This window comes from Tiliqua scincoides, chromosome 4, assembly GCF_035046505.1.
Source record: "Tiliqua scincoides isolate rTilSci1 chromosome 4, rTilSci1.hap2, whole genome shotgun sequence".
Lineage (NCBI taxonomy): Eukaryota > Metazoa > Chordata > Lepidosauria > Squamata > Scincidae > Tiliqua > Tiliqua scincoides.
In genome coordinates, this window is record NC_089824.1 from 61,575,223 (window position 1) to 61,596,660 (window position 21,438).

Consider the following 21,438-nt stretch of genomic DNA (forward strand, 5'->3'; position numbering starts at 1 on the left):
TGGGTATGTTCATCTACCAGCTATCAAATGTAGTTAAAAGACCACAGCATTGTAATTTAGGAAGATTTTAAATGATTTCATGCTACTGTTAACATTTGAATTCAAGTTTACAAATATTATCAAACTTTTCAAAATACAAGTCTTGCATTGCATAATAAATGTAAGTATCAAAAGCAAGCATTTTAGATCTGAGCTACAGAACTCTACCTACCTACATCTCTTATGTGGAATAGTCCTGCTGCTTTTTTACCCTGAAGAGCTTTAAAGCTATTTCTGCCCAATGTTGCATATATGCAGCAGGGATCAAATGCCTACACCTGGGCGGAAATGGGTTAGGCAAAATTACTGTACATTTGGTAGCAAAATCCCAAGTATATCAGAAACAGTATATCAATAACTTCCTTATTAAATTGAAAAGTGACAGATGTGATTTGGAACAAATAGATAAATTTGACAGAACCATAAGGAAAGACTGTTAAGTGTCAAGTTGTGTTCTTTTCTCCTTGTAACAGCTGGAAGCCTGAAGTGTATAGCTACCTAAATAAATAGAAACAGATGTAGTAATGGCTTCCTTACCTTGCAGAATTTGCATCAGTAATGAAGAAAAATTTTTTTAGCTTGAACAAATCACTCAAGGATCAAACTTGAATTTTCAAAACTAATCACCATAGCCCTTTGAGGGTAGCAAGAACACACACACAACACAGCTTGTCAATTTAAAAAAATATTTAATGCTGCCAAAAGTATAAAAAATACAATAGGAATGGCAGTACAAAGTATTCTCAAATGTTATCCTTTTACATCTCTCTACAGTAAATACAAGCATAAAACACTTAAGACAAATTACTTTATTTTGCAAAGTCTCTTGCTGGTGATGTACTTCATTCCCTGGTTGTTTACGTTGTAAACACATATTTATGAGGCCACCTGGGTATTGCTCAGACCTCACTTTTGTTCTTGGAGTAGAGTCATGTCCTGCTTTGCATGCCAATAGTATGCAACTTATGGCTGCAGAATATTCACAAGTCTTGGAGGTTTAGGTGTCCGTCACTCTCGGCCTACAGACACACAACGCAAAAGAGTCACAGATTCAATAGAAATACAACACTAATGGTTTTACAAAATTTCACTGCAATTGCAAAAGAATACTCAAATTTTTCTGAAATGTCAAATGAAGGTCTTATTCAGTTACTGCAGCAGAAGGGGCATCAGGAGGCAGATTCCTTGTCATGCACAAATGCTCTTGAACACTTAGTTATGAATGGGCACTGCAACATGCATGCTCCCACTGATGTCTTCTTGAATGAGTAGGATGTGGAATCAACAAAAACAGTAGTTGAGAACCTCTTAGCTCCCCATTATGAGCTAATAACAACCAGCATTAACACAGCTTTTTAAAATAGTATATTTCATAAATGACGAGTTAGCAAGTCATTCACAAAAACAACAATTTGAGCAAAGTTTTAGTTAACATGTAAACAGCTATATGTTCAACAGTCTGGTGGGTCAAAGTACAATAACCTGACATCTGGTGGTACCTGTTTTCTATCGGTTTATTAATTTGGAAATTGCCAATCAAGTAAAGTGCCAGACTGAAATCCTCCAGGGATGCTTAAATCCCTGGGTTGGAGGAGGGGAGGATCTAGATTAGAGCAAAGAAAGTCAAGGATTGCTGTGCTTCAAACTTCTGACTCGGTCCCCTTGACAGTGGAAGAACCAACCATGTAGCAATGACAAAAGAGCAGCAGCTAAAGTATTACAGTATCAAAAACTACAAGGGGAAGGCGGTTGCCAAGTCAGGATCTTCAGTTTTTAGGGTCACTCTCAACTTCAGTGTAGAAACATTCTTTTCTCCACCGTACCTTTGCCTTTCAGCAAGACAATCAGCTCCCCCAGATTTTAGCTAGACCTGCTTTTTCCTGTACAGTACTTTGAAGGATACTTCCAGCACAACTCAACACAGTCCATTATATAAGTGCAATGGGTTACATTCACTTTCAAGATTCTGCACTCTATTTTCCTACAGAAACAGGTTTATTGGTGTTTACAGGAATATTCAACTGTGTGCATTTCTGTGCACACATCTATTAATGGAAGGTGCACAGCAACTATTTCCTACAGCACAATCCTAACCACCACCACCAAGCCGGTGCAAGTCCCTTGCGTCAGCTCCCGCAAGAACATGTGCTGGACTAGCAATGCCAGACCTACATTGGGAGAAAAAAAATTTATGCTGGCCCAGGCAAGCCAGCACTAGGAACTGGAGAGGGTGGTGGGGGAGGGCATTTTGGGGTGGGGAGGGCAGCTCAAGAAGCAGCCTGGTGGGGAGAAGGGACCAGTCCCAGTAGCTAACCCCCATTCCTGACCTGACCAGAATTAGATGGGCTGCTCCGATTTGTGCCCATGCAATCACAGGTGAAGATCTGAGTAGTTGCGCTGGGCTGGCACATGACACAGGGTAAGGGGAATGTAATCCCCTTACTCTGAGTTGCGCCCAAGCCCGCACCTACCTTGTGCTGTTTCAGTGTGGGCCAGTCAGCCTGCCTATTCCAGCACATTTTAGAATGGTGTCCTTAGTTGCAGAAGTGACCAGAATTGCATCTATGAAGTTGATTAGTGCTTTTATCTTGAATGTAAATATGGCTTATATGCAGTAAGGGCAAGATCATGTGCCTCATTTGATGTCAAGTCAAACGTGCATAGATGCCTGATTTCAGAGAAAGGGCTATCTTACAACAGTCAAAACTTACCTATGACTGAGACTCAGGCAAGTTGTATCTTACCAGGGTAGTACAAAAAGACTGTATACCTGGCAAATTGACATTGGTTGATGGGTACACACGCACACAAACTTTCAAATACTATATACCTGAAAAGTTCCAACTTGAAAGCCTGGCTAATCTCAAGATTAAAAAAAGGCTGTTCCTTCCTTCTCTTGTTGTAGTTCGATGTTTTCTTGGTAACAGAAAAGCTGATCTATATCAGACATTCTGATCAGGAGCTTTTTCAAAGTTAAGCTGCACAATTCCATCAGGTTCGTTCTATTTACATTTACATTTTCCAGGAGGCAAGACACAAGTTAGAATGGCAATACACAGCAACATTTGAGCCACAAGAGTGCATAGACCCCAAGTGTAACTCTTCACAACACAAGTAAAATATGATCAATTACAAGACTTACTCTGCAAAGGAAAAATTTGTAGGCCGGCACAAAATCGAACACTATTTCAATGTTTTCTTTTATGCTGTACAGGATAAGGAGCTTCTTACTAACCACTATAAGCTCTCCAACTTTTTAGATATGCAGTGTAACCCATTTCCTTAGGAATGGAGTTTATAAAATCTTTAGATAGTTTTAACATATTTTTAACTCAAGACTCTTCAAGGCATTGAGCTAGAGTTATATTTTCTTACTGCTGAAGCTAGAACGTTCTAGTCACTAACCTGTCCATAGCAACCAGTATGATGCATAACACAACCCCAGGATTTTCTCTGTTGTTTCCAAATCCTGGTCTTAAGAATACTATGATTTTCAACACCTACAATAATCGTGTTTTACTACTATACTCCAACTACTATTATCCCCGTGAAACAGTACAGTGGTTCTTTCCTGTCTCACTTTTTCCTTTCCTATAAAAATTCCTATATTATAGATATTTGCTTCTGTTTATTTTAACAGTTGATATGACCAACAATTTGTTTCAGGTAATATGAGTAAGTTCACTTTGTGCCATCTACCCTCACTGCCAAGAAAGCATCTTAAATACTGCAATGAATAGGACTCAAATTAAATGACACACACAAAAACGTTTTCACATTTAATGGAATGTTTAACTTTAACACAAGCTATGGCTTCCAACAATAGCTGAAGTCTTTAACACAACTTCCTTTCAAAATTGTCAGCCTTAAGACACAGGCCCTAACTTCCAGTATTATACTCTTAGAAAAACCAACACATTTCAAGTGTCTTCCTTTCTCTTAAATAAAAGGTTACTACAAGCATAAATACATGAATGCAACTTACAGAATTTTTAAAAAATGAAAGAGTAGTCCTATTTGCTTGCACCAAATGTCTCAAGGGGCAATTTACTAACCACTACCTTAAGAATGGCGAAGTCAGTGAATACCTAAATCACTCTTGAAATGTTGGGAATGATAACTGCTTGAATGTATACTCTTTCTGTCAGAGAAATTTGTACAAACGTAGTTTTAAAAAATAGTTATCTACAAAAGGATTAAATATAGTTATAAAATGGATTTATTCCAAGTCTAGGATAGTATAAACAGTTGATAATATATTACACATACATATGCATTCATAGGTGACACCACATTGTTTATTGCTTATATCAGACAGGTGAACTGGCAGACTGAAGCCATTGCAACTCAGCCCTCTAAATCTAGTGGCCTATCATTTAAAGTACTACATACACAGTTACTGAGAATGAGCATTCATTTAACAAGAGTATACAATTTTATTCCAGGTTGCAATTTGGTGTCAAAAGTACCTGTAGTGAAAAGTCCTGAGACAATGACTAGCAATCAGGTTCTCATGTATTGTGCATTAATAACAGGTGTAGAACTTTGATGTTACAAGTCATGTTCCCACTAGTGAACTGGTAGCACATTTGTTCTGCAAAGTATGGTGCAATTCAGCACCCAATAATATTCACTTTGTCCCTCTAAAATTGGTGGGATGCAAGCGTGCATTACTGGGTGCAGGACTGCACTAAACACTCACTTCCACAAGGGTGCCTTGAAAATATGATTTCCAGTAAGAATAAACTCCAAGGAAAATGGCTGTACCAAACCCAATCTTAATGAGAATAGGTTTCCAATATAACCACCTTTTTCTTTTTCGTTCAGCCTCACTCAGCCTGTGTTTCATCTGCTGCACCATCTGGGCTGTGTTAACTCTTCTGTCCTCTCTCAGGCGCTTCCGGAAAGCACTAAAAAGCAAGAAACTCCAGTTTTATTGAGGTTTCCAACTCACAATGTTTTGAGAACACATGAAAAGCAGCAACATTTCAAAAAGAGCAACAGAATAGGTACATTTCATACTGAATACAGAATCCTGCATCAAATAAAAATTTCATTACACTATCTTAAGACTGGTAGTGCCTCTGAAAGATGCTTTGACAAGCCTTCAAGGCAGTTTCACAAATAGAAAAAACCATCAAGAATTTTGCACATGAAAACACAGCACACCGGCCAAAATTAGGATTCTTTCCCAGCTGCTACTTGTACTGCTGCAGGTCACCGTGCCTCAGTATATATTTTTTTACAAGCAAAAGTTATGATTTAGGTACAGCACCTGTCAAACTTACTTTGTACATGTATTTAACATATTAACAAAGGGAACATAAAGCAACCCTGAGAGAGCAGAGGTATACATACACACATATATGCACACACATGCACAACATTTAATTATGGCTTGTTTTTCTTGTTCACAGTTGAGCATTATATCTTCAAACCTAAACCAGGGGTCTCAAACCCACTGCATATAGCCAAATAGCATTCATAGCACCTACTAAGGGAAGGAAATGGTTTCATTAAGCAGAAAGTGATGTCATTAAGCAAATGATGACCAGAAGTAAGCACTTTGTTCTCAATTAGAAACTCAGCTGCAAGAGACAGAAAATGTGAAATCTTATTTTCAAGAACCAGGGGACATCCACTAAAATTGAGTGTTGGGAGAGTTAGAACAGACAAAAGAAAATATTTCTTTACTTAGTGTGTGGTTGGTCTGTGGAACTCCTTGCCACAGGATGTGGTGATGGCGACTGGCCTGGACGCCTTTAAAAGAGGATTGGACAAGTTTCTGGAGGAAAAATCCATTACGGGGTACAAGCCATGATGTGTATACGCAACCTCCTGATTTTAGAAATGGGCTATGTCAGAATGCCAGATGCAAGGGAGGGCACCAGAATGAGGTCTCTTGTTATCTGGTGTGCTCCCTGGGGCATTTGGTGGGCCGCCGTGAGATACAGGAAGCTGGACTAGATGGGCCTATGGCCTGATCCAGTGGGGCTGTTCTTATATTAAGATATGGGAGAGTCCAATTATCATGTAAGCTGCCCTTTCAGCCATGCCACTTCAACCAAGGCATCACTTAGCATCTCAGTAGCTGAGAGCTGCTCTGCAAAATGACACCCTGGCAGAAGCTGCACTGCTAAAAGGGCAGTTCACATGATAATTGGGCTCTTGCACCACCTCAGCAGTGTCTCTCTCACCCTCTTGCTCTGCCCTTGCCTTCCAAGGTCTCCTTCTGACTCTCCCTTCCAGAGCCTCAATAGAAGCAGCGCTGCTGAAAGATAAACTTGAGAGCCCAAACTTTACACAGGCCAAATAAAGAGCTTCCACAGGCCATAACCAGTCGGCAGGCCTCATGTTTGACAGCCCTGATCAAAACTATGAAAAAATTGACAGCAAACTAGTCTCTGAAGTTGGTCTGTAGGAGAATGGTTTCCCCTCTTCTTCTCTTGTTAGATTACTTGCTGCAGGTTCTCTTTACATGCCCTCTACAGCCAGGACTCTGATTTACAACAACCACCTGGTATCTTAAATAGCATCAGGGCCTACAAATCATCATTAGCACTAATTATGCTTTACCGTAACACCTGCACAAGGCCTCTCAAAAAGCTTGTACCCTGGAAGTGTTTTTTTAAGTGACACTTCCATCTGGTTTAAAAACTCAAAATGCAGTCCTAAGAGTTAGAAGCGTCCTTTAAAGAAAAGTCAAGATACTTGATTAAGGGCCCAATCCTATCCAATTTTCCAATGCCACTGCAACTATGCCAGTGGGGCATGCACTGCATCTTGTGGTGGGGCAGCAGTCACAGAGGCCTCCTTAAGGTATGGGAACATTTGTTCCCTTACCTTGGGGCTGCATTGCAGCTGCACAGGTGCTGGAAAATTGGATAGGACTGGGTCCTTAGTCAACTGTGAGATTTGTAAAGTACACAATTATTCAGCTCAGCTATGGTCACTGCAAAATAGGACTATCATCCTTATCAGCAGCTGCAAAAAACCTTTGAGAGTAGCCCCAAATAGATTACAGCTGAGTTGAACCCTAAGGGTTAACCAACATTAATGGCAGTTACCAGTTTGAATGTTATTAAAAGGTGATACAACCATCTTATCAGACAGAGTCAAACAAAGCCTCTTAGTCACTAGCTCATTTTCAAGGGCCTTTATAAAAAGAATGCTCACATGTCAGCATTTGCATCTGCAGTATTTTCTATCGTAGAAGACAGCTCAGCATCTAATATGTCCTCAGCTTGCTCTTGATTTTCTATGCCCACACTATTTCCATTGTACTTCTCTGTCATTAGTTTGGTTGGGTTAGGAGGTGAACGTTCAGAACTTGGAGCTTGGTCCTCCTTTGAAAGTTCCTTCCACCGATTCTGAATGGAGAAAAGAACATACTTGACTAACAAACCCAGTTCATTCTACTTAACATCTCAGGTGTGTTTCTTTGCATTTTGGTGCTGATGAAAATTCACTGTTGAAGTGAATGTATATTCAGTTTTCTCAGTTAGTGACAACAGTTTTAATCCTTAATTCTTCACAGCACTCGCTACATATGAACTGTTGATTAAGTACAAGCATTCTTGGTCTATTAAAAAAGCTTTAAAATATTGTAGTTTGTTTCAGCAGCAGAAATGTGTCCTCCATGCAAGGAAAAGCTCATCTTGTTTCCTCACCAGGTGAGCATCTACAGTTATGACAGCCTTTGCACCAAAATGCATAATCGCTCTTAGAACTTGGGGAGATTTGCCAAGATTGGAAAGGTTTCATCAAAGCACAAATATGCTTATATTTTGTTTTGTATAACTAATACAATTATGACAGAACTATGAACTGGCAACTTTCCTTAAAAGGTCAGGAATAAATATTGAGAAATATCTATGTTCAACACTTAAGAGTGTTTTTAGGAAAAAAATACTGGAATCTTAAGTGAAAACATTAGTAAAGGGAACAAGATGCTGGCACAAATGATCAACATGCCATAAAGCCTAGAAATAGAAAAATAGTGTGCAGCAACATATAAGAGTAGCCTGTCATGCATTTCTGTTGTACAGTTACTATTAATCAGCACCAAATCAGCAAAAGGCGGTCAGCAGTTTTTCATAATTAGACCAACTCAATTAACTTTATTAACTCAGATATATTGCACATACCTGTCAAATTTCTACAGGCTGTACTTGCGTAAAATCCTAGATGAGACAAATGAAGTTCAACTGCCCATGAATCCCTAAATTTATTGATTCCGCAATGTAATTTCATATCTCATAGCAGAACATGATCACCTTGACAGATTAACACAGTCAGTCATCCAGGAAAGGTGCAAAGAGAAGTCAGGTGACTTCAACACACAATTCACCATTCTGTATTTATATGCATAAAGACTGAACAATTTACTATGGCTCCAGGGATTCTTAAGAGCAACCACAAAAAAAAAAAGACTCAAAGTATGTACCTGTATTGTAGAATCGCCCATTATGTATTTTGCTCCTTCTATTACAGCCATGTACGAAAATCTTAGCTGATCAGGAGTTTGAATCAACCCCATTCGATATTTTCTCATATTCAATAATACTTGCTTAATATCCACTGAAAATGGATCCTCTCTTTTTTCCATCTATAAAAACATACATAGTTTGGTGACAGTGCAAGAAATCAGAAACAAACCACTTTAAAATATTTCAACTCATTCACTTCAGTGTAATTAAATACACGCTACATAACATTAAAAAGTGCAAAATTTGAAAACTGACAGTATGTTAAAAAGATGCTTGTGACTTCACAAGTCACTCTTATTGGTGTGAGTACAAAAACATAAGTTATCTTCAACAGATATGGAATGTTGAAATGAGGTATGCATAGTCCCAACAACTGTGAATTATGTATGGGGCATTGGAGTCCTTTCCTTTTGAAATTCATTAAGACAGCTTTGTAATAGTAGCCAGCACACAGGGACAGAATACCAAACACCTTGAGTTTTGCCTTATGCTCTTGAATCAACCTCAGATTCATAAATGGGGTATTTTGCTGTGATAGTTTATATAGCGTGTGTGTTACTCTCCCCCGCCTCAGATGTACTCCCACTTGCAGACCTTTCCACTTTACCACTGAAGCCAGTGGGAGATATTCACTACCTTGGCATACAATAAAATCAGCCAAGTAAATACAATAAATTGGATATTTTGCTAGATACTTTTGAATTAAACATACTATACATACCATTTTTGGGTAACAATTATTCAGACATAATGAATTAGTGGACCCACCCAAATGAACCTCAGGTTTCCCACCAAGACATGGTAGTGTAGCAGTTCATCATTCAAGTATTTGAGGACAAACTTACCAATACAAGACATGTGTCTACCAATGAAAATGTACCAGAACGCCCTATTCCTGCACTACAGTGAATGACTGCAGGTCCATGCTCAGGATTCAGAGATCCAGATTCTCTGACTTTAAACAAGAAGTTGAGAAATGAAGCTGGGGATTCAGGAACTCCAAAATCAGGCCACGTAGTATAATGAAAGTGGAATATCATCCTGGACTCACCAGTCTGAGAGAAGAAAAAGTTATAGCATTTCATATATATATCTATGCAGCCCAGTGAGATAACATGCACAAAAGTAGCTTGCCAGGAATATAACATTTCGCTCATTACTAAAACAGCCTGGCTGAAGCACAGTCCCTGTTTGTATGTAGTACAATTATAGTTCAGAGTCCAACCTTAAGTCCTGCAAACAGTTTGGGCTGGCAAGTATAGCAACTTGCAGTACTGTGTAATGGTAATACAGTACGTTTTTCAGGTATCTTCTCCCATTGCTAAATCTTAATTCATTTTCAACAACTTAGCCAGCTCAGGCACCACACCAATTAGATGGCCTATCTGGTCAGGTCAATCCCCTGAACGCTTCATCCTGGTAGCAATACTGTGCAAAGTTAGGATACCATGCATAGCTTCTAACTGAGCAAATGCAAAACAAACATTTTTGCACCTATTTCATAAGCATACAAGGCTTTAATAACTAATAATAATAATAACTTTATTTTTACCCCGCCTTTCTCCCCGAAGGGACTCAAGGTAGCTTACAACAGCTTAAAACAGATTAAAAACATAATTTAAAACAAATAAAAACATATTAACACATATCATAAAAACAGCAGTCAGATAAAAAATAGTCCGGTAAAAAGAGCATAGAGCAGCAGCAAATCATAAAAGAATCAGGCCTGTAAAAAATATAAAAGATGTTAAAAAGATGTTTAAAAGGCCGAGAACTCAGAAGGCTTGTTTAAACAGAAGGGTTTTCAGGCCTCACCGAAAAGTCTCAAGAGCCATTCTTAAGTCAAGGGGAAGGGAGTTCCATAGTGTTGGTGCCACTACTGAGAAGGCCCTATTTCTTGCCACCGCCCCACGTACCTCCCTAGGCAGCGGCACTTGTAAAAAGGCCTTCTCTGATGAACCTAAGAGAACAAGCTGGATTGTACGGGAGTAGGCGATCTCTAAGATACCCTGGCCCAGAGCAGTATAGGGCTTTAAAGGTCAAAATCAGCACCCTGAATTGGGCCCGGAAACAAATGGGCAGCCAATGCAGCTGCTGGAGAAGCGGACTGACAGGGTCGAACCGCCTACCTCCAGTAACCACACGGGCCGCCGCATTCTGCACTAGTTGCAGTTTCCGAACCGTCTTCAAGGGCAGCCCCACATAGAGCGTGTTACAGTAATCTAACCTCGATGTTACCGAGGCATGGATCACCGTGGCCAGGTCTGCACGATCCAAGTACGGCCGCAGCTGGTGCATCAGCCAAAGCTGAGCGAAGGCCCCCCAGCCACAGCCGCCACCTGGGAATTCAGGAGCAGCTGCGAGTCCAGGTGGACCCCCAAGCTGGAGACCTGCTCCTTCAGGGGGAGTGCAACCCCATTCAGTGCAAGCCGATAGTTCAGCACCTGCATCGAGGATTTTCGCACCAGGAGAGCCTGTCTTATCTGGATTTAATTTCAGCTTGTTAGACCCCATCCAGATCCTCACTGTCTGCAGACAGCACTCCAGGCCCTCAACCGCCACCCTGGAGGATAGGAGAGATAGAGCTCAAGCTTTGTAGCTTGAATTTAGATATCTCCTCCCTTCTGCTCTTTTACTTAAGTCAAGGCTTGCTGGAACTTAGGCCATTAGCTGATTTTATGGATGATGCTCAGCCAGAAAATATGGGAACAGATGGATTCCGAGCATGTCAGATGGCATGTTTTATTGAAACACAAAAGCCATAGTTAACTTGCATAGCACTCAGTTCCATACAAAAGCAGTTTCCTTTTGACAATGAAGCTTATGCTACAGTTTCTGCAAAAGCAAAAACGCAAACAGACTTCACCTAACACTTTTCCCAGATATTTAGCTGCAAGGTAAAGACAGAGCATGGACAGAGTCTTCATCTTAATTTACTGTATCTTGATTAAGCAAGAAAAGGGGGAGATACAGACAGCAAGCCTCTTTGCAAGGAAGCTTCCAGCACAGAAAGCACTGACTTGAGTCAGTAATTGACAAGAGTTCAATTAGTGTTGAACTGACCCTGGAGAGAAAACTGTCATAAGGATGCAAGTAATTTCCACCATTTGTGACTGACTGGAGAAACACACTCCATTACCATTACACAGTCCCAGGATACCACAACCTACTCTTTCCCAAAAAGATACTGGCAATTATATGAATAGTTCTGATAAATGCTTACATTGGTATTTTCTAACTGAAGCTGGCGTACTGTATAGTAGGATTTGACATCTTCAGCTTTTAGCCTCACACAAAATCCTGTTTCTTTGAACATCATTGGGTCATCTTCTTTTGCTGGCCAGTACTGCGCACATTTTACCTAATTTGTGAAATAAAAATATTGTAGTCAGAATGCATCAAATGTACATGCGGATTAACAAATCATCCTCCACACAAAATTGGTAACTGGCACAATTGAGAATTACAAATGCATACAAGCAAACCTTTCCTGCTACTCTAAGATTCTGGTCATGCATTATGTTTTCTCAAAAGTCAGGGTTACTACTTGCCTTCATCTACCAAAACAAAATGATTTCATGACATGGGCATTTTCAGAGTCAGTTACAAACACTGCTGAAATTATTAATTAATGCTCAGTGATTTTTTCCATGCTCTACCAATCTGTCAAATAAAACAACTGCAATATAAGAACATTGGCTGCATGCTTGTGCTACACAGTCCTTATTTTGCATTTAGACCTCATGTTTTATTAAATGTTTACAATACGTCAGGATATCATAAAATGTTCATCTATTTCTGTATTAAATCACTGAACTGCTAAGGTCAGACATACAAAAGCGTTTTTTATCTGGATACTTCAAATATAAGGCTCAAACTGAAAATAACCCATAAATTGCATATTGAGGCCCATACAACCCATTATTAACAGGTAACATGAAATCATTACTGCAACTCACGGAATCTTTCTCAACGATTCTGTTCAGCATGACTACTGCTTTAGTCTTTTGTTGCCACACCATTAGCCAGAAATGGCAACATGTATTGGGGAGTGGACCCTGTGTAAGTAAGAGAAAAGAGACATTCAATCAGCTGATGGAAATGGCTCCAAGTTCACTTTATATCTATAAAGTATTAAAAGAGCATTTCTGCATGAGCAGAGCTTCCACCTGCAAGGAAAGGGTTGCCCGTTTTCTATTCCAACTGCAGCCCTTTGCACCATGCTAAATCCTGCTGTGGAGATCCACCATGAGGAACAACTTTTCAGTTGAGTGAGAGCAACAGCAGATGCGCAGATACAGCTCTCCACATATGGCACTTTGAATCCCTGCTTGTGCATGTACGAGATTCCCCATTTCCTTTCAAGAGAGAAAATAAGAGGATTTTGCACAATCTGAATCATGCTAAGCATATATGTCTTCTCCTGCGGGTGGGTCAATGACTTGCGACTTGCGTCAGTACTTCCTGCAATAAGTAGCATGTGAAACTAGTAATACTTGGCCTAGATAGAGCAGCCAGCTAAATAAGTTTGTGAGAGCTACTGGTCTACAACATTTTTTGTTGGTCTGTCAGCATCTATGTGGATTTAAAAATAATTTTCAAGATCCAAACGTACATTATGGTCCTTAAGCCATAACTGTTCAGGATTTTAAAACACACACCATGTTTGGCATTTTCCCAATTTTGTGTTTTTGAAAAGGTAATTACTTCCTACAACACCCAAAATAGAGAAGTAGGTAGAAGTAGTAGCATGTTTTAATCATGTGGGGCGGAGGGGGGGAGGAGAAACCAATAAAACCAGCAAGCTTACTTTTGAAGGTAACCTTTCACTTCTTCAAATTGACCAAAAAGCCAGAATATACACTTTTCTTTTTTAAAGGGCTCCATGTGACACTAATTCACAAGGAGAAACTGTTCACTGCAGATTTTTGCAGCTTAAAGGTAACTGCAGTTTCTCCACACCCAACGTTCAATGCTTAATTTGAATCAGGGCTTACTATGTGTTTGTCCCCCTCAAACCTGTTTTTCCTGTCAGAGCTCAGTCACAGAGCATGTACAGTAAATAACTAGAGCAAAAGTAACATGACTTGCTTACTGAATAAGCACAATTTGCATATCTGGAAGTGTGAAAGAGGGAGAATTAAAATTTTAAAAAATACAAATTGGACAAAGAAATCGATGGAACTGACTGAGTAAGATGTGCTCTATTCTACTGCCCTTATTTCTACAGTCCCTACCCCACAAAATACTCCACTTATTTTTATCCAAATACAACAATTTGGTTCAAGTACTATGCATCTGAAAAGGAACATTCTTCATGCATTAACAGATTACTAACCACAAAATCTCAGGACGAACAGCAGCCCAAAAATGGGTAAGAGTTACAAAAGGGCTCTTTCCAATAGCAAACAACCAAGTTGCTGTAATTAACTGGATTGTATGAACTCGTACAATCGTAACTCGTATTTCGGAAGGAAAAATACAACGAACACTATGAAATGAAGCAGGAGGCTTCAGGCAAGAGGTGCAGTGTCAGTAATTCACACATATGCACTAAAAGCTGCCTCAGCACTACGTTTTTTTTTAATGGACAGATGTGCCAAGGACCACTTGCAAATCTGAGAGTCTGGATCAGAACTTGGGGACTAGAACCTGGGACTAGTTGTTTTTGCCTCAAACAGAGGAAGTGAGTGGCTATTTGTAATGGCTTCCCATGCCAGAGGCCAAGCTCTGGGTAGTCACTCACACGACAGCACTACTGGTCCAAGCCAAGTGTATCTTGCTACCTCACCTGCCCCATAATTGGTTCTCTGCATCAGGCATTATGCCTTTAGGACCCCCACCCAACAAAGAAAGCACTCTCTACACCAGTTTGTTCTGGTATGGATACTATTCAACGTTTATTAGAGTAAGCCACTATCTAATACCTTAAAATCTAATAATGCTTACCTGTGTCAAAATATAGTTCCTTTCAGCTTCTTCATTAACAACCAAGCTTGCATTGATGTAATCATTGTCTGTGTTCTGCAGTATTACACGACTGTGATCATCTTGAATATAACCAGAAAAATATTCATAATTTCAGTATCAAACAAGAGCTTTTACAGATTAATTTGAACTGAATTAACAGTAAAACAAATTAATGTTTCCATTTGAAAAATTTTTATAGTCTTACATACATCAGAGGTTGTAACTCAAGTTTAACTCAATTGATGTAGTCATGAAAACCTAAAATCCAACCCCCTTGTTACCAAATACATGAAGCTAAGACAAATTCTGTGACTGTTCCAATCCAAAGGACTTATTTTTCTTCTAAATGCTGCTTTTGAGAGGAGTTAGGGAAGGAAATACTACGGTGGTAACTTCTACAAAGAATTCTGATATGTGTTAGTTAAACCGAGCAGTACAAGCAAAGTTACAGATTTTCATTTATTTTCATTATGCATTTCAAACACAGATCAGCACAAAACACCTCTCAACATGCCATGTTCCTCCTGACCAGAAGTATACTGCTAATAATTGCAACAATTTCATATTCCTGCTTAGCCATCCATTTAGGATTCTAAGCAGTTTGCTCTCTTCCATTTACCTGGCCATCACCAACAAATTCCAACGGCTCTGAGCAGACACAGAGACTGTGGCAATGGTCTTCAAACTGTAACTTCAGGAAACAATTCTGCTACCAGACCTGCATGTGCAAAAATATCTCCTTTGTATTGTAGTCAGAGTATCCTCAGTATAGCTGGTGTGATATTACAAACACAGGAAAAGTATAGGGGTTGGGAGAGGGACCTTTGATACTATTCATAACTAGAAGTTGATACCTAGATGGAAATTGAGAATTTCCTGTTTCTAACTGAAAGAATACTAGTTACAGTTAAGCACAAGTCAGACAGCTAGTCCTAACACTCGCTTATTTTTTTTAGACTTGCATTTCAAATGATTTTAGACTACCTCTGGTTGCAACCATTGTACATAACAGCCTTGCTTAGACATTGGTCTCTAGACAACTTATTTTAAAGCCATGAAAGTTTTTGTGAAGGAGAGGACAAGTTGTTCTCCCCATCCTTCCACAGCACTGTACTTATGAAAAGTATTTTCATTCCTTCTTCTCTCTAAAATATGCTATATGACAGTAGCAGCCAAACTGCAACTTGTGAACTACATGCGAATCTTTGACATATGATTGATTGGCTCTTGGAAATATGCTAGCTGAGCTCTTTTTTGCATCACAATTAACATAGAAGGGAAATTTAAAAATGTTCATGCTTTATAATTACCAGGTATAAACTGAAAATTTACTGGATTAAATCATGTTTAATGTTCATAGTGAGTAAATATTTTAAAATTTAAATGCTTTTTAAATAGCGAGGCTCTCAAAAATCTGAATTTATTGTATGTGACTCTTAGCAAGTTTCGCCACCCCTGCTATATGACTATCCAAGATGAAGGAATGAACATATTAGAACCTTCTCCCCCACAACTTAAAAGCCATTGAAAACTTTGACACACAGGTACCTGCTGTTTTCTTGGAAGTACATGGCATATAGACAGACTTTATTTACAAGTGGTGAAAATTACAAGAAAGTCATGGAATCAGAACATTCAATTTAAAAACATTGAATATTGTTTTCTTCAAAGCAAACTATCTTGCTTGGAAATGAAAGAGTTAAAAGGTTTTTCTTTCAAGTATCAATTTATTGAAACGCAAATGTTTCTGCTGGACAGAAACCAAAACCTCTGTAAATACTACAAGCCATTCGCCAACAGGAAAAACTTAAGATCTTGTTATAGTAAATCACAGATACTGGTACTACTGTTCTCGGAAAGATGATGTCAGCAAGTACTGTTTTAACCATTTAATCACCAAAGCAGTTGCCGTTTGATTTCAAGAAGACAACACACTTGCCTCACACCACACCAACAAGCAAGCTTTTCCAGCCTCCTTTTTAAGTACATTCTGCTGCTAACTGCAATGGTGAAATTTCTCTATACAGATCATGAAGTACAGGACTCTGAGTTTGTAAACACACAGCTCTGCTTTATTTACCTACAGGACCATCCTAGGATATGAGAGCACATACACGGGAAGGAAAGAGTGCTTAAAATAACCAAAATCTGTTGACATGATCCTCCTTTCAGCAGAAGCAACATAATCCCAAGCACAGAACCCCATTTATTTTTCCCAGACTGCAAGGAAGACAGACTAGAGTTGCAGGAAACAGGCATTCATTCTTCACTGCAAGGAGTAATCCTCACTATCAGTTAGGGCACTCTTTACAAACTCTGCCTAAAACAATAAAGATGGAGAAAAAATTTTTTCTCCTATTACTCAGAGGTTCTTCTCCTTGCTTTAATGCACTGCAACCTGGGATTTCCTCCTTCCCTTTACACAAAAAATTGACTGAAACAACTTATGGTTATTAGTTAAGTAAAAAACCATGAAAACAAGTCCTTTTAAAAACTACTAAAATGAAGTCCTGTAGTGAGTATATTAGCCTGTGAACTGAAAGACAAAAGCTCCAGTTCAAAAGTCATGTAGCTTGAAACAGTTTTATAGAACTTACTGGGAAGTTATAAGACTCTCCTGAGAAATCTTCCTAATTTCAGTTTACTAGAATCACTCACTGTGAATCAGAAGTTGATGGACTTTATTCTTCTTCCAGTAAAGTGATTCCTGGAGGTCACTGTGACCTGGAATTCTCATTCCTTGACTACAGAAAGTTGATGATGATACTTCGTATCTCATTTAGAAACGACTCATCTTTAAAGCTGATGACAACCACCATGTAAATTCAATTCCATATAAACAATCCAACTGTAAAAAGTTTGTACGTATAATACTCTTCAAACACTTTTTAAAAAATCTAATGTTCTTTACACTGCAAAATTCGCTACTTTACAGGGAGTGGAAATCTTGCAACAGTTCCTATTTTGGCAGTCTTAATAAACATAACCTCCCAAGATATTTGCAGCTCTTTAGCTTGCTTCCTCTAAATACAGCACTGCCTGTAGACAAATGAGTAACAATGGCACAAAAATCCCCAAACTCAGTCTCACAGACGTTTGCCCAGAAGCAGTCATTGTTTTCTTCTTTGTCAGATACCAGTTTCCTGTTTCTATAATTTCAACCTGAGGCAAATAGTGTGTTCTCAGACAAACTTTACTGTATGAAAATGCATACAATGAAAAGGAAGGGAATGCTTAAGTGCAACAAAGCTTTATTAAAAAAAAATAGTGAATTTCACCAATGAGCATATAAAGTTGCTTAATAGTAGTTGGCAACCTTCAGTCTTGAAAGACTATGGTATCGTGCTATGAAAGGTGGTTCTGGAACAGCGTCTAGTGTGACTGAAAAGGCCAATTCGGGAGTGACAATCCCTTCCACACTGGGAGCAAGTGCAGTCTGTCCCTGGTCTGTCTCCCTGGCTATGGGCCTTCCTTCTTTGCCTCTTAGCCTCAGACTGTTGGCCAAGTGTCTCTTCAAACTGGGAAAGGCCATGTTGCACAGCCTGCCTCCAAGCGGGCCGCTCAGAGGCCAGGGTTTCCCACTTGTTGAGGTCCACTCCTAAGGCCTTCAGATCCCTCTTGCAGATGTCCTTGTATCGCAGCTGTGGTCTACCTGTAGGGCGCTTTCCTTGCACGAGTTCTCCATAGAGGAGATCTTTTGGGATCCGGCCATCATCCATTCTCACGACATGACTGAGCCAACGCAGGCGTCTCTAGTAGTGCATACATGCTAGGGATTCCAGCACATTCCAGGACTGTGTTGTTTGGAACTTTGTCCTGCCAGGTGATGCCGAGAATACGTCAGAGGTAGCGCCTGTGGAAAGCATTCAGTTTCCTCTCCTGTTGTGAGTGAAGAGTCCATGACTCGCTGCAGTACAGAAGTGTACTCAGGACGCAAGCTCTGTAGACCTGGATCTTGGTATGTTCTGTCAGCTTCTTGTTGGACCAGACTCTCTTTGTGAGTCTGGAAAACGTTGCTTAATGCTGAATCAGAAAATTGATCTTATAGGTCAGTACTGGGTACAGAGACCAGCAGTGCTCTTCAGCGTTTCATACAGGAATCTTTTCCAGTCTTACCCACAGATGTCAGGGAGCTTCTGTACGCAAAACAGGTGCTCAACCACTGAAGTATTCCCCTCTTTACATACAGCATATACAGAACTTTGTACATGCACTATTCAAAAAATATACAAGTTGCCGTAACACAAGAACTGACTGATACTTATTGCAAAGTTAACTTTATATCACTTTCAGACATCTGGATCATCATCAAGGGTCCCAGGGCATAGTCTGAAGGCAGATGATGCAGCAACCTTTCTGAAGCTAAAATAGATCTGGTTCTAATTAGTAAATGAGCCAAAGATCACCTGAGAACCCAATGTATACCATCTTCAGTTGCATGAATCAAAAATGTAAAATGTAATAAATGAAGTAGCGTTTCATGGATAGAAGCTCAAGCTTGCCTGCACTGGACTAAAAGAAAGAAAAAAGCATTCTACACAACACATTATTTTCTACGCTAAATAATTGTTAGTGCACTTAAAATTTCAGTGAGAGGCACAGAATTTCACATGCATATGAAACTATATGCAGAAATATCCTAAATTATTAAAACATCTTTGAAGTCCTAATGTTTTGCACTACTTAACACTACTTTGCAATGCACTAGAGTACAATAAAAGTTTACTTACACGGGCTAACATCTCTATATCTGTTTCGATTTCGGTTTTCTGCATATTTTGCAACTTTATGTGAATAATCACTGGATTGGTTCCGAATGTCCTTGAAGAAATAAAAACAATTAAGTTCAATTTATAAATAAGCAGTCAAGATATTAAGCAACAAGTAAATCAAGACTGACTTTTTAGAAACAAATTACACATCTTTATCTCTGAACTTGCTTTACTTCTTGGTTCTCTATGGGCACAATTCGAACCTGTGCTGGAAGAGGCAAGCCAGGAGGCTTGTGCTGTATCCAGGGCAAGACTGTGGCCAGAAGCGGTTCAGCCAGAGGTAAGGGGAAACTTTTCACCTTACCCCTGGGTAAGGGCTGCTGACCACAATGGGTCTCCTTGGACTTGTGCCACCTCTAGAGGTGGCACAAGTCCAAGGAGAACGGATCAGCTTGAAGCAGCTCCGATCTCCCCAGGAATGGGGGCTGAGATCCAGCATAACTGCCGAAACCCAGCTCCGCCTCCTGCTCCCCCGCCCCCAGGGCCGCCCATCGCCCACCCTCCCCCGGTCCAGGAATGCCTCCCTCCCTCCTCCTCCCCACCCCCCACACCTACCTTTTCCACTTGTGTTGGCGCAGGTGGGCCAACACAAGCGCTGAGGGGAAGCCAGTGCAGAGGCTTATGTCAGCCTCTGCAGGCCAGCGCTTCTTGGAGCACCGGCCTGGCTTCCACTCAAGGAGGCGCAAACGTGCTTTACGGCACATTTGCGACCCTCCTAGGCCGGTCAAGGGACTTGGGCTGACATAGGGCGCAGTTTGGATTGCGCCCTATAAAGCAAAAAGAAACTGGTCAAAACTCAATGTGAAGCACACACTATATCACTAATGTAGTCAGAATGCATACATGCTAGGGATTCCAGCACGTTCCAGGACTGTGTTGTTTGGAACTTTGTCCTGCCAGGTGATGCCGAGAATACGTCAGAGGCAGCGCATGTGGAAAGCATTCAGTTTCCTCTCCTGTTGTGAGTGAAGAGTCCATGACTCGCTGCAGTACAGAAGTGTACTCGGGACACAAGCTCTGTAGACCTGGATCTTGGTATGTTCTGTCAGCTTCTTGCTGGACCAGACTCTCTTTGTGAGTCTGGAAAACGTGGTAGCTGCTTTACCGATGCGTTTGTTTAGCTCGGTATCGAGAGAAAGAGTGTCGGAGATCGTTGAGCCAAGGTACACAAAGTCATGGACAACCTCCAGTTCATGCGCAGAGATTGTAATGCAGGGAGGTAAGTCCACATCCTGGAACGTCACATCCTGGAACAACACAGTCCTGGAACGTGCTGGAATCCCTAGCATGTATGCACTACTGAAACAGAGACGCCTGCGTTGGCTCGGTCATGTCGTGAGAATGGATGATGGCCGGATCCCAAAGGATCTCCTCTATGGAGAACTCGTGCAAGGAAAGCGCCCTACAGGTAGACCACAGCTGCGATACAAGGACATCTGCAAGAGGGATCTGAAGGCCTTAGGAGTGGACCTCAACAAGTGGGAAACCCTGGCCTCTGAGCGGCCCGCTTGGAGGCAGGCTGTGCAACATGGCCTTTCCCAGTTTGAAGAGACACTTGGCCAGCAGTCTGAGGCTAAGAGGCAAAGAAGGAAGGCCCATAGCCAGGGAGACAGGCCAGGGACAGACTGCACTTGCTCCCAGTGTGGAAGGGATTGTCACTCCCGAATCGGCCTTTTCAGCCACACTAGACGGTGTTCCAGAACCACCTTTCAGAGCGCGATACCATAGTCTTTCGAGACTGAAGGTTGCCAACTAAGTAAGTCAGAATACTGTGAAGGTTAGAGTTAATGGATTAATTCAAAGCAGAGTGACTATACCTGTAGTTTTTGTATCAGTGACCTCCAAAGTAGATGCTAAATTTGACAGAGTTGTCACTTGACAACTGCCAAACATGGTCAAATTAAGTTAGTACTAGCAGAGAACTGCTCTGCATTGTGCACTTTCCACAGCATCCTTCTGAGCCACACATAACGTTGATGTCTCAATTATTTCTGTGTTTTATGAATGTCACAATATTACCTAACTATTCTAGTTAGCAGCTTATTCTAAACTTTAATATGGTATGTGGCATTTTGGTGCAAAACTATGGAAACACTTTCCATGTCCTGGACAGACTACAATATATTGGTACACTCAGAAGACATATCTATTTCTACAGAGTTTTTTAA

At 40.3% G+C, this 21,438-nt stretch overlaps 1 protein-coding gene across 3 annotated transcripts in view; it reads right to left on the reverse strand.

Annotated features, from left to right (window-relative positions):
• Window positions 1-708: 708 nt before the first annotated feature.
• The window catches only part of PTPN2 (protein tyrosine phosphatase non-receptor type 2), a 28,538-nt gene continuing 7,808 nt past the window's right edge, over window positions 709-21,438 (reverse strand). Inside the window, exons 2-10 of one of the 3 annotated variants that reach the window (XM_066625516.1) lie at window positions 19,229-19,319; window positions 14,478-14,578; window positions 12,488-12,586; window positions 11,752-11,889; window positions 9,374-9,583; window positions 8,486-8,647; window positions 7,216-7,409; window positions 4,848-4,949; window positions 709-1,058 (exon numbers count right to left, since the gene is read on the reverse strand). In XM_066625516.1, the coding sequence (XP_066481613.1) occupies window positions 1,037-1,058; window positions 4,848-4,949; window positions 7,216-7,409; window positions 8,486-8,647; window positions 9,374-9,583; window positions 11,752-11,889; window positions 12,488-12,586; window positions 14,478-14,578; window positions 19,229-19,319 (1,119 nt within the window). In that variant the 3' untranslated portion in view covers window positions 709-1,036. Of the gene's footprint in view, window positions 4,950-7,215; window positions 7,410-8,485; window positions 8,648-9,373; window positions 9,584-11,751; window positions 11,890-12,487; window positions 12,587-14,477; window positions 14,579-19,228; window positions 19,320-21,438 lie in introns of all 3 variants that reach the window. The other 2 variants (XM_066625514.1, XM_066625515.1) reach the window with 2 other exon arrangements.